Genomic DNA, 10,561 nt, shown 5'->3' with positions numbered 1-10,561 from the left:
TGTCAAGGACATGTGAGTCCCCTGTTAGCTCAGCTGTGATATACCCAAGGAAGGAATCTTTTTTTTTTTTTTTTTTTTTTTTTTTTTGGTTTTATGGATTTTGTTTTTTCGAGTCAGTGTTTCTCTGTGTTGCCCTGGCTGTCCTGGAACTCACTCTGTAGACCAGGCTGGCCTCAGAACTCAGGAATCCTCCTGCCTCTGCCTCCCAGAGTACTGGGATTACAGGCGTGCACCACCACCGCCCTGCCCAAGGGATTAATCTTAATCAACTTCAATAGAAATGACCTCTTTCTCCAGCCTCTGTAGTATGTCCTACAGAAAACCCCCAGACAAACATCTCAGTGACAGTTCCCTTTGGCTCCCCTTCTTCTTCAGCCTAGAAGTCTTTCTGTAGACCAGTCTGGCCTCGAACTCAGAAACCCACCTGCCTCTGCCTCCCAAGTATTGGGATTAAAGGCATGTACTACCACTGCCCAGCAGAAGATCTGGTCCTTAAGAGTTCTATAATAAAACTCCTTTTAAAACTCATCCTTGGTTGTTCATGAACACCCTTTCTCCAGTTTGCAAGACAAAGGATGCAGACCCTCTGACCTGCTGACTCATGAAGGCTTTGGCAACCATGGACTTGCAGTAGCTCAACTTTGGGGTTATGTTCACCTGAGACCAGAAAGTCTGTCCCTTTCAGAGATCCTCATTTCCCCCCATTTCAGGGATAGGGTCATGGGGTCAGGGGATTTGTGTTTTCAGGGAGCCTCCACGAGGCAGCAAAGACAAGAACGAAGACAGGAGAGTGGCTCAGCTGTGACCCCGCCCTGTGCATCCGCTGCTCAGTGATGGGAGCCCCCTGGGAGCTGAGACTCACAGTGGCAGTTAGTGGCATATGCTGAAGACTAGGCAGTAGCGATGGGGTAGGTGGAGCCTGGTGCGTGTGAGGGACCTAGATACAGTGGTTTCCTTCCTGCAAGAACAGAGGAGACACTAAGCAGATAGCTGGACTAGGTGTGGTGGCACCTGCCTATGATCCCAGCTTCAGGAGAGAGAGGCAGGAGAATTTCTGCATGTTGGAGGCCTGCCTAGTCTACAGAGTGTAGGGTGAAAGTCAGTAATGACCAAAGTGGCTGTAGCAAGAAAAGGAGAGGGGACAACGGCAAAATGGCCATTCTCAGTCCTTTTAAAAATAAATGTTCCTAGCCGGGCGATGGTGGTGCACGCCTGTAATCCTAGCACTCTGGGAGGCAGAGGAAGGTGGATTTCTGAGTTCGAGGCCAGCCTGGTCTACAGAGTGAGTTCCAGGACAGCCAGGGCTATACAGAGAAACCCTGTCTCAAAAAAAAAAAATCCAAAAAACCAATAAATAAATAAATAGATAAATAGATAGATAAATAAATAAATAAATGAATAAATAAATAAATAAATAAATGTTCCTGAGAGCAGAACAAACCCCAGTCTTACAGTCTTACAGCCGGGCCACTCTAAGCCAGGCCAGACAGGCAGCTTGCAGGCTCCTCAGGCTGCTGGCAGAGAGCGCAGGACCAAGGGGCCAGAAAGAAAGAAGGAAAGGACCCATCCCTGGTAGCTCCTGAAGAGAGTCTAGAAAGGACAGGGACCCCTAGGTGGCTTCTGGGTAGGAGGGGCTGGAAAAAGGGAACCGAGGCACAAAGGAGCCCCTAGCCAGCAAGGGAGACATGTTAGCAAGCTCTCCAGGCATACGGGAAACTAGGAACGTGGTGAGGAGAGTCAGCCTTGGGCCAGCAAACCAGGGAAGGAGTGACAGAGAGATGGAGAAGGAAATAAGGGAGGGACAGAGAGAGGAAGGAGGGTCTGCAATCTCCTGGAATTTAGGAAGAGCTTGCTTTTCCTAAACCTTCCCAGAATTTGACCTTGAGTTACTCAAGAAACTCAACAACCTTTATGACCTTCCTGTCAATTGTCAAGTGGCTGAATCTATAATCATTTAGGACAAGGGCCTCTGGGAATGCCTGTGGGAGGGAGATACTCCTGACTGATATGGGAAGACTCATGTTAATTGTGGGTGGGACCTTTCCTACGCAGGGCGTCCTGCACTATGTAAAGAAAGCCATCAGTCAGTCATGGGTCTTTTCTTCAGACTGTGGGCATGGGACCAGCTGCTTCAAGCTCCTGTTGCCTTGGCTTCCCCACCATGATGGACTGTACCTTGAACTGTGAGCTAAAATGAACTCTAACGTTGCTTTGATCAGTATATTATATCAGGGCAATGGGAAAAGAAACTAAGACAACCCTTCAGAGAGCCCATCTCTTGTTTGCATGGCTGCCTGAAACAGAGACCTGGATGTCTTTCTTAGTTACTTCACTATTGCTGTAAAGTGACACCACGATCAAGAAAACTTTTGGGAGAAAGAGTTTGAGACTTACAGTTTCACAGGGTTAGAGTCCATGACCATCATGGTGGGGAACAGGACAGCAGCCACCGTGCTGGAGCTGGTGCTGAGAGCTTTTACCTTGATCCGTAAAGCACAAGACAAGAGACACAGAACTAACTGGGAATGTCCTCCAACAAGGCCATACCTTCTAACCCTTCTGAAATGGCACCACCAACTGGGGACTGAGTATTTAAGCATATTAGCCTACTGGAGTCTACTCTCATTCAAACCACCATACCATCTATGCACACAAAACATCCTCCCCAGACAAGATCGCACTATGTCTTTAGTATCTGTGGGCCCTAGGTATGGGGCTTCACATAGACAGCTGAGGCATTCACTTAGCTACGGACGAAGGCTAGTCGCCATGCAATAGCTATACCAGAGGGGCTGGAGAGATAGGCTCAGTGGTTAAGAGCCCTGACTGCTCTTCCAAAAGTCTTGAGTTCAAATCCCAGCAACCACACGGTGGCTCACAACCATCCATAATGAGATCTGACGTCCTTTTCTGACATCTGAAGACAGCTACACTGAGCGTACTTACATATAATAATAAATAAATCTTTAAAAAAAATAGGTATACCAGGGAACAGCAGGGTCCTAACTCAACCTGAGGACTGTCACTATCAACAGTCACATCCCAGTGCTCACAGCAGGCAGGAGATATCAACAAAATGATCTAAAGGGAAGAAGTGTGGGGACTAGCGCCTGCAAACTGGAATGCTCACAAGGCAGAACACTCACGAGGTCATGGGGTCACAGCGGCAGGGAGACAAGGCCAAGTGAATGGTAAACCTGCCTCAAGGTGTGCTCAAGAGTCGCTTTCTCAGCTGATTGAACCCAGGTTCTTTGGAAGGGCAGCCAGTCCTCTTAAGCTCTGAGCCATCTCTCTACCCCTTGTTGTTTAGTTTTTAAAGTCAGGGTCTCACCACTGGGCAGTGGTGGTGCACGCCTTTGATCCCAGCACTTGGGAGGCAGAGGCAGGCAGATTTCTGAGTTCGAGGCCAGCCTGGTCTACAGAGTGAGTTCCAGGACAGCCAGGGATACACAGAGAAACCCTGTCTAGAGGAAAAAAAAAAAGAGTCACTTCCTCCAGAAACACCCACCACACCTATTCGCAGTCACCACTGCTGTCTTTATCCCCAGTCATGTCTCCTTGTTCATGAGTTGCCTCTCGAGCCGAGTGAATACTTGGAAGATGTGGAGTGAAGCTAGCCAGGGCACCCTGTGCAGCAGCCTGTCTCTGATGGACCAGGCCTTTTATATGTATGTATGTATGTATGTATGCCACATGTGTGCAGCCCATGGATGTATGTATGTATACCACATGTGTGCAGCCCATGGAGGCCAGAAGAGGGCGCTGGAGCCCTTGGAACCGGAGTTACACAGCTGGTTATAAGCCACCATGTATGTGAGCGTTGGGAGCCAAACCCAAGCTGTCTGCAAGATCAGCAAGTGCTCTTAACTGCTGAGCCACCTCTCCAGCCTCACCATTATGTTCATTAAGCAAAGATGAACAGATGGGCAGTAACGATGTAAACTCCAAATAGTGCCTCAATTTAGTTAAAAAGAATTAACTGGCTATCAATTAGCTAGGCAATATATCTGTAAATAAATATATTTTAAAGAACTCCTTTGTTTTGAGACAGGGACTTACTATGTAGCTCTGGTTATCATGCAGCTCACTCTGTAGACCAGGCTAGACTCAGACTCATGGAGATCTAGATCTGTGGGCTTCTGCCTTCTGAATGCTGAGATCAAAGGTATATACTATTATATCCTATTGTTTATTCTTTTTCCTTTTGTCAAGACAGGGTTTTTCTGTGTAGCTCTGACTTGGACCTCACTCTGTAGACCAGGCTGGCCTTGAACACAGAGATCTGCCTCTGCCTCCCAAGTGTTGGGATTAAAGGCATGTGCCAGCACCCCCACCCCCCCCACCCCCGCTAGCTTACTTATTCTTAAAAGATAAATAAATGGGAATTTATATATGAGTGTAAACTACTGTTTGTGATGGCTTGTATATGTTTGGCCCAGGGAGTGGCACTATTAGGAGTATGGCCTTGTTGGAGCTAGTGTGTCATCATGGGCGTGGGCTTTAAGACCTTTATCCTAGCTGCCTGGAAGTCAGTCTTCCACTAGCAGCCTTCAGATGAACATGCAGAACTCTCAGCTCTGCCTGCACCATGCCTGCCTGGACACTGCCATGCTCCCACCTTGATGATAATGGACTGACCCTCTGAACCTGTAAGCCAGCCACAATTAGTTAAATGTTGTCTGTGTGTTGCCTTGGTCATGGTGTCTGTTCACAGCAGTAAAGCCCCAACTAAGACACTATTGATAAATTATAGTATTCTCTGTATACTTTAGATTATTATTAGCACATGTATGCATGTACAGGAAGGTGGGATGCAGAGCAACTTTGTGGAGTTCGCTTCTACATTTATGTGGGGTCTGGGAAACTCAGGTTCCCAGATCGTATGGCAATTGTTTTTTTGTTTTTTGGTTTTTTTTTGGGGGGGGGTTGGTTTTTTTGAAGACAGGGTTTCTCTGTGTAGCCCTGGCTGCCCTGGAACTCACTCTGTAGACCAGGCTGGCCTTGAACTCAGAAATTCGCCTGCCTCTGCCTCCCAGAGTTCTGGGATTACAGGCGCACGTGTCTACTGTCTTTACTGGTTAAAACAAATGAAACATTTAAATGTATTTTTGAGAAGGAAGTTAGGACAGTTTGATAATCCCGATATGCTGTCAATCATAATTATTATTTTTTTAAAGATTTATTTATTTATTATATGTAAGTACACTGTAGCTGTCTTCAGACACACCAGAAGAGGGCATCAGATCTCATTACATCAGATCTCATTACAGATGGTTGTGAGCCACCATGTGGTTGCTGGGATTTGAACTCAGGACCTTCAGAAGAGCAGTCAGTGCTCTTAACTACTGAGCTATCTCTCCAGCCCTCAATCATAATTACTAACCTAAAATGCATATGTAGTGGAAATACTTACACTGCTTGGCCAACTGCTACATTTTTTGCAAACTTATAGCTGTGGCTATTCTTTTGTTTTCTGTCTGTTTTGATCCCTCTCTAACCAAGTTACAAACTCATAGGGAATGAACAAGCATTTTCAAACCAGCTTTTAAAAAACTATTAACAGGCTGGAGAGATGGCTCAGTGGTTAAGAGCATTGACTGCTCTTCCAAAGGTACTGAGTTCAGTTCCCAGCAACCACATGGTGGCTCACAACCATCTGATGCCCTCTTCTGGTGTGTCTGAAGACAGGTACAATGTACTCATATAAATAAAATAAATACATCTTTAAAAAACCAAGCTACTTACTATTATTTTCTTTTCAGAACTCGTAGCCAAGGCTAGGCTGGAATTCTCCCAAGATGAGAACAGCTGTCAGTTATTATAAGGCTGCACCTAGGGTCAGACCATCAGATAGGAATCATATCTGGACACCAGGAGCAATGGGGAAGGATTGACAGTTTACTGGAGTATCGTTCAAAGACTCCAGCTGAGATCCTAAGAGATGACACTCTGAAGAAGACAACTTTATGATGAATACCTCTGCCCCACCCCAATATTTCTGTTTTGACCTAGAGGTCATGCCAGTATCCTGAAGATGAACTGGGGGTAAGGAAGTCACAGGAACACACACACACACACTCTTTCCAATATGGTCACAGTGGATAAATCTCCCCTTCCTGCCTTTCAGCACCATTATCCCTTCAATCGGTGCCCCAGAACGGTGGCAGAGCCCAGCCTGTTAGGCCTGCTGAATCAGGGCTTTTGCCCAGGAGCTTTGATTACAAGCTGATGATTGTAAAAATGTCCACTGTGGTACACTAGGGCACCGGGACACAACCAATGCTCTAATCTGTACACTCACACATCCACCGATCTTTAATAATGATAGCTTTGTTTTCTCAAATGTCGTTTATTAAAAAATACAATTCCAGAGAAAGTAGAAGATAAAGGAGCGTGGGAAGTGGGTACAGTACACAGACCTCTTTAAGTCAGTGACGTAAAAGGTCAAAATAAAATGAGCTGCAGGCAAAAAGCCAGAAGCTCTTCTATGGTCCAAACATCTGGAAGGTTCCACTGCTTTCCGGCTCTGCTCTCCTGCCTTCAGCAGGCTGCTTTGTCCTTGGCATTTTAAAATTATGTCATCTGTGTGTGTGTGTGTGTGTGTGTATTTGCCTGCGCACATGCACACGCATGTTGTGTACATATGTTGTGTAGTGCATATGGAGGACAAAAACCAACTTGTAGGAATTGGTTGTCTCCTGCCATCTTGAAGGTCTCAGTGATCAAACTTAAGTTGACAGGGCAAGTCCTGAGCCACCTCACTGGTCTGACATTTTAAGTTAAGAAAAAAAAAATGGTTGAGCAGCTCACGCCTGTAATCTTAGCACCTGCGAGTTGGAAAGGCAAGTAGATCAGGGGCTTAAGATTATTATCTTCATCTACATAGGAGTTTGGGGCCAACCTGGGCTATGTGATATCCTCTCTCATTAAAAACAAAACAAAAACAGAAGCAAAATAAACAATAACAAAACAAAAACCTTTCTTTGTTGTTTCTGTGGGGCTTCAGTGAGGCTTTTCTCTCTCCAGTAATGGGGTCACAGAGAAACTGTTTGCCATGTCCTTGCTAACTCTTCCTTTAAAAGTTAGTTCCTTTGCAGAGGCAGAGGCAGAGGCAGGCAGATCTCTATGAGTTCAAGGCCAGCCTACTCTACACAATGAGACCCTGTCTTAAAAAACATAAAAAGTTAAATTGAGTCTCTTGCTGTCACCTTTAAAATGAGGAAACTCTTTGGAAACCCAAGAGTGGATTCTGAATTCTCTGGTGAAAAAGGAAGAATGCAAGGTGGGCCAGAGCCACAGCTTGGTGGTGCGGCGCTTGCCTAGCACTCAAAGGGCCCTGGGTTTGATCCCTAGCACCACATACAGAAGCCGAGTGAGCCAGGAGGAGGTGGCGGCAATGCCTTTAATGCCAGCACTTGGGAGGCTGCGGCAGGTGGAACTCTGTGTGTCCCAAGGCAGCGAGGGCTACACAAAGAAACCCTGTCTTGAAAAAAGGAAGGAGGGAAGGAAGAAAGGAAGGAAGGATGGATGGAAGGAAGGGGTTGAAATAACCTTGTGTTTGTTTTCCAAAGAGGATGCTGTTCCAATCCAGCCAGGAAAATAACCAGAAGAAACAATTACATTGACCAATGTTCATTCTTCCCAGCCTCCTCTGCTATGGGCTGGGCATCTCTTGGTCTATGCCCTAAAGAGCTTTGTGGCCCTACAGAATGAAGTTCTTTTTAAAGTATGACAGAAACAGGGTTTGAAAAGAAAGCGGTAGACGTCTCAGGGGACATTTCCCAGAAGCCGCAAGTGGCACGATGTGCCTGTTCCTACAGGCGTGGCCAGAGCTGAGCTAAGGGTTGGCAGCATTTTGTCCCATCAAACAAGATGGAGCACAGAAGTACCCCAGTGCATTCACAGGACTGGGTGGCCCATAGAGGGCTGAGAGACAGAGGGGAAGGGGAAAGAAAGGTGCTCCAGCTGAGTCCAAGCAGCAGGGAAGAGGAGAGGAAAAACTTTGCATGGGTCCCTGAATCTAGGTCCTCGGCGGAACCCTACTATGGAAGGCCCTTCCTTACACACGTAGTTATCACGATGCCCTCCTTTGGAGGCAAAATCGGATGGCCAGAGTGAGCGTCGGTCCGGCTGTCGGTCAATCCTCCCCACCCCTCTCCAGTCTGTCGGAGAGAGGGAGAGCTTTACCGAGGACCCACTGGGGCCCTCCCCGATACTTCCTATAGCTAGAAAACAAACCCCCAAAAATCCTGGAGAAAAAGTCCAATAAGAACTTTCATCATACAAAAAAAAAAAAAAAAATCAAATAGTCTTTCTCTTTTGCCTTCCGAGGCACGGCATGCCCCTCTCACACAAAGCTTCCTGTCCAAGTTAGGACAACATTACTATTTCATTTTTTAAAAATAAAAATAAAATATCCACCCACCCTCCCCTTCTAAGTGCTACTTCACATAGCCTGCACTCGCACTCCACACACCCCAAAGCAGGCATTGCTCCCTTGACACAAGGTAAACATAAAACTCTGCTGCAACCCCTCAAGGGGCTGCTCAGCACAACCGACCCTGGCGCAGTCTGTGGAGGAAGGGCCAGCGGATAGCGCTGGACTCTTCCAGCCCCCTCACGGAGGTCAGGTCCACCTGGACCGTGGGGAAGGCCACCGAGGGCTCTGCCCCTTCCTAGCAAAGGAGTTAGGTGTGGGGGAGGCGTCTCCCCCAGGTCTGGGCAGCAGCGCAGGCCTGGACCATGAGTGGGTTCATACAGCTCCGTGACCTCGAGATCCCAGTCCAAACCAGCCGGTCTTCTCCTGGGCCAGGTCCAGCTCCCGAAGGCGGATGTGCACCTCCCCAAGCAGCAGGTTCTCCCAGAATCCTTGCTCACTCAGCACGCTCAGCTGGAGCTCCCGCTGCTGCAGGTCTCCCTTGGGGATCCCATCATATACCAGCTGCGAGCACGGGCATTGGGAAGAGAGGCAAGCGGTGAGACACGGGGAATTCGGAAAGAGATGGTCCAGTCCCCAGGGTGACGTGTAGCCCAGGCTGGCCTGGAACACACCGCAATGCTGCCTAAGCCTCCCAAATGCTGGGATTGTATTTATTGCAGCTTCTGATCATCCTCCATACAGGGCAGCAGGCTCCCCCTCCTCATATAATAAGGGCGCAAGTTCTGTCTGGAGAACTGCAACCCTGAGGGTTTTGGAAAGCGGTCATCATAAAGGGAAAGGGACAGGTATAAATACGTGGAGGCTGGATAAACAAATCAGTGGTTAAGAGTGGCTTGCCGTCTCAAAGCTCAAAACTCCCTGTAACTCCAGAGGATCGGATTCGATCTTCTGGCAGCCACGGGCACCCTTACACACAAATAAAATATTAAATAAATATTAAAAAAAAAAAGAAGAAAAGAAAAAAGAAAAAGCACAGTCCACACCACAATTGTCAAGGCTGTCACTGAGCAGGAGGCAGCAAGTGAACCAGTGTGACTTGCTCTGACATGACAGATTTATAAGAAGGGACGGTTGGTCGGTTGCCAGGTGCCCTGTGGCACACCTCTAGAGTCCCAGCACTCAGGAGGCAGTGGCAGGAGGAGCAGGAGTTTGAGGCCAGTCTCGGTTACATATGGAGTTTGAGTTTCAAAAATCCAAATAAATAAATCATCGAAGAAGCAGCCTGTGAACCCCTCCCCTTCCCTGCGCCCTCCCCTCCCATTTTCCACACACCATCTCATTGTAGGTAGGGTTGCAGGTTTTCCGGGCCACTTTGGTTTTCCTCTTTGTGGTTTTCTGAGGGTCGGGAAGGAGGTAAATCTTTACATAGGGGTCAGGGTCATTGCCATCCTGGAGTGGTGGCTACAATGGAATGCAAACAGAAGTTGAAGGGTCCTGACAGCACTTCCATTTTCCAATCATCCCTGAAGCTACACTCTGATCTAGATTCTCTCGTGCTCTCCCTCTGGCCTTTTGTGATACACACCTATTTTATTTTTAAGATTTAATTATTTATTATTATAAATAAGTACACTGTAGCTATCTTCAGACACCCCAGAAGAGGGCGTCAGATCTCATTACGGATGGTTGTGAGCCACCAAGTGGTTGCTGGTATTTGAACTCAGGACCTTCGGAAGAGCAGTCAGTGCTCTTAACCTATGAGCCCCACACCTAATCTTTTTGTCTGATTCCCAGCTCACTACACTCTGATAAAAAAAAATACCTACTATGATTACATAATATATATATTATTTTTCAGTTTCAGTTTTTCAGGACAGGGTCTCTCTCTCTACACAGCTCTGGCTGTCCATTATACAGACCAGGCTCAGCTCCAACTCGCAGAGAGCCATTCTCCAGCCTCTGCCTCCCGTGTGCAGGGATTAAAGGAACATATCGCTGTCTGGCTTGTGCTACAGTTGTAAATGAGCTGTCACGTCTCTCCAAGCATCTTTTCTCCATGATTAATGTGTCGTTTGGTCCCTTCGAGCCCTCAGTGGGGCAGTAGAGGCTCGAGTCAGAGAGCAAAGGCTGCTTGCTCAAGGCCAGCTAACTTCCGATTCGCTTAAACTGGTTCTGTTCAGT

At 47.2% G+C, this 10,561-nt stretch overlaps 1 protein-coding gene across 3 annotated transcripts in view; it reads right to left on the bottom strand.

Annotated features, from left to right (window-relative positions):
- Window positions 1–6,585: 6,585 nt before the first annotated feature.
- Pik3c2b (phosphatidylinositol-4-phosphate 3-kinase catalytic subunit type 2 beta) overlaps window positions 6,586–10,561 on the bottom strand; it is a 65,787-nt gene continuing 61,811 nt past the window's right edge. For all 3 annotated transcript variants that reach the window (XM_052201228.1, XM_052201231.1, XM_052201229.1), the window contains exons 32-33: window positions 9,713–9,841; window positions 6,586–8,941 (exon numbers count right to left, since the gene is read on the bottom strand). In XM_052201228.1, the coding sequence (XP_052057188.1) occupies window positions 8,753–8,941; window positions 9,713–9,841 (318 nt within the window). In that variant the 3' untranslated portion in view covers window positions 6,586–8,752. The remainder of the gene's footprint in view (window positions 8,942–9,712; window positions 9,842–10,561) is intronic.

The sequence above is a fragment of the Apodemus sylvaticus genome, chromosome 12 (genome assembly GCF_947179515.1).
Source record: "Apodemus sylvaticus chromosome 12, mApoSyl1.1, whole genome shotgun sequence".
Taxonomy (NCBI): domain Eukaryota; kingdom Metazoa; phylum Chordata; class Mammalia; order Rodentia; family Muridae; genus Apodemus; species Apodemus sylvaticus.
This window is presented reverse-complemented; position numbering and strand designations above follow the sequence as displayed.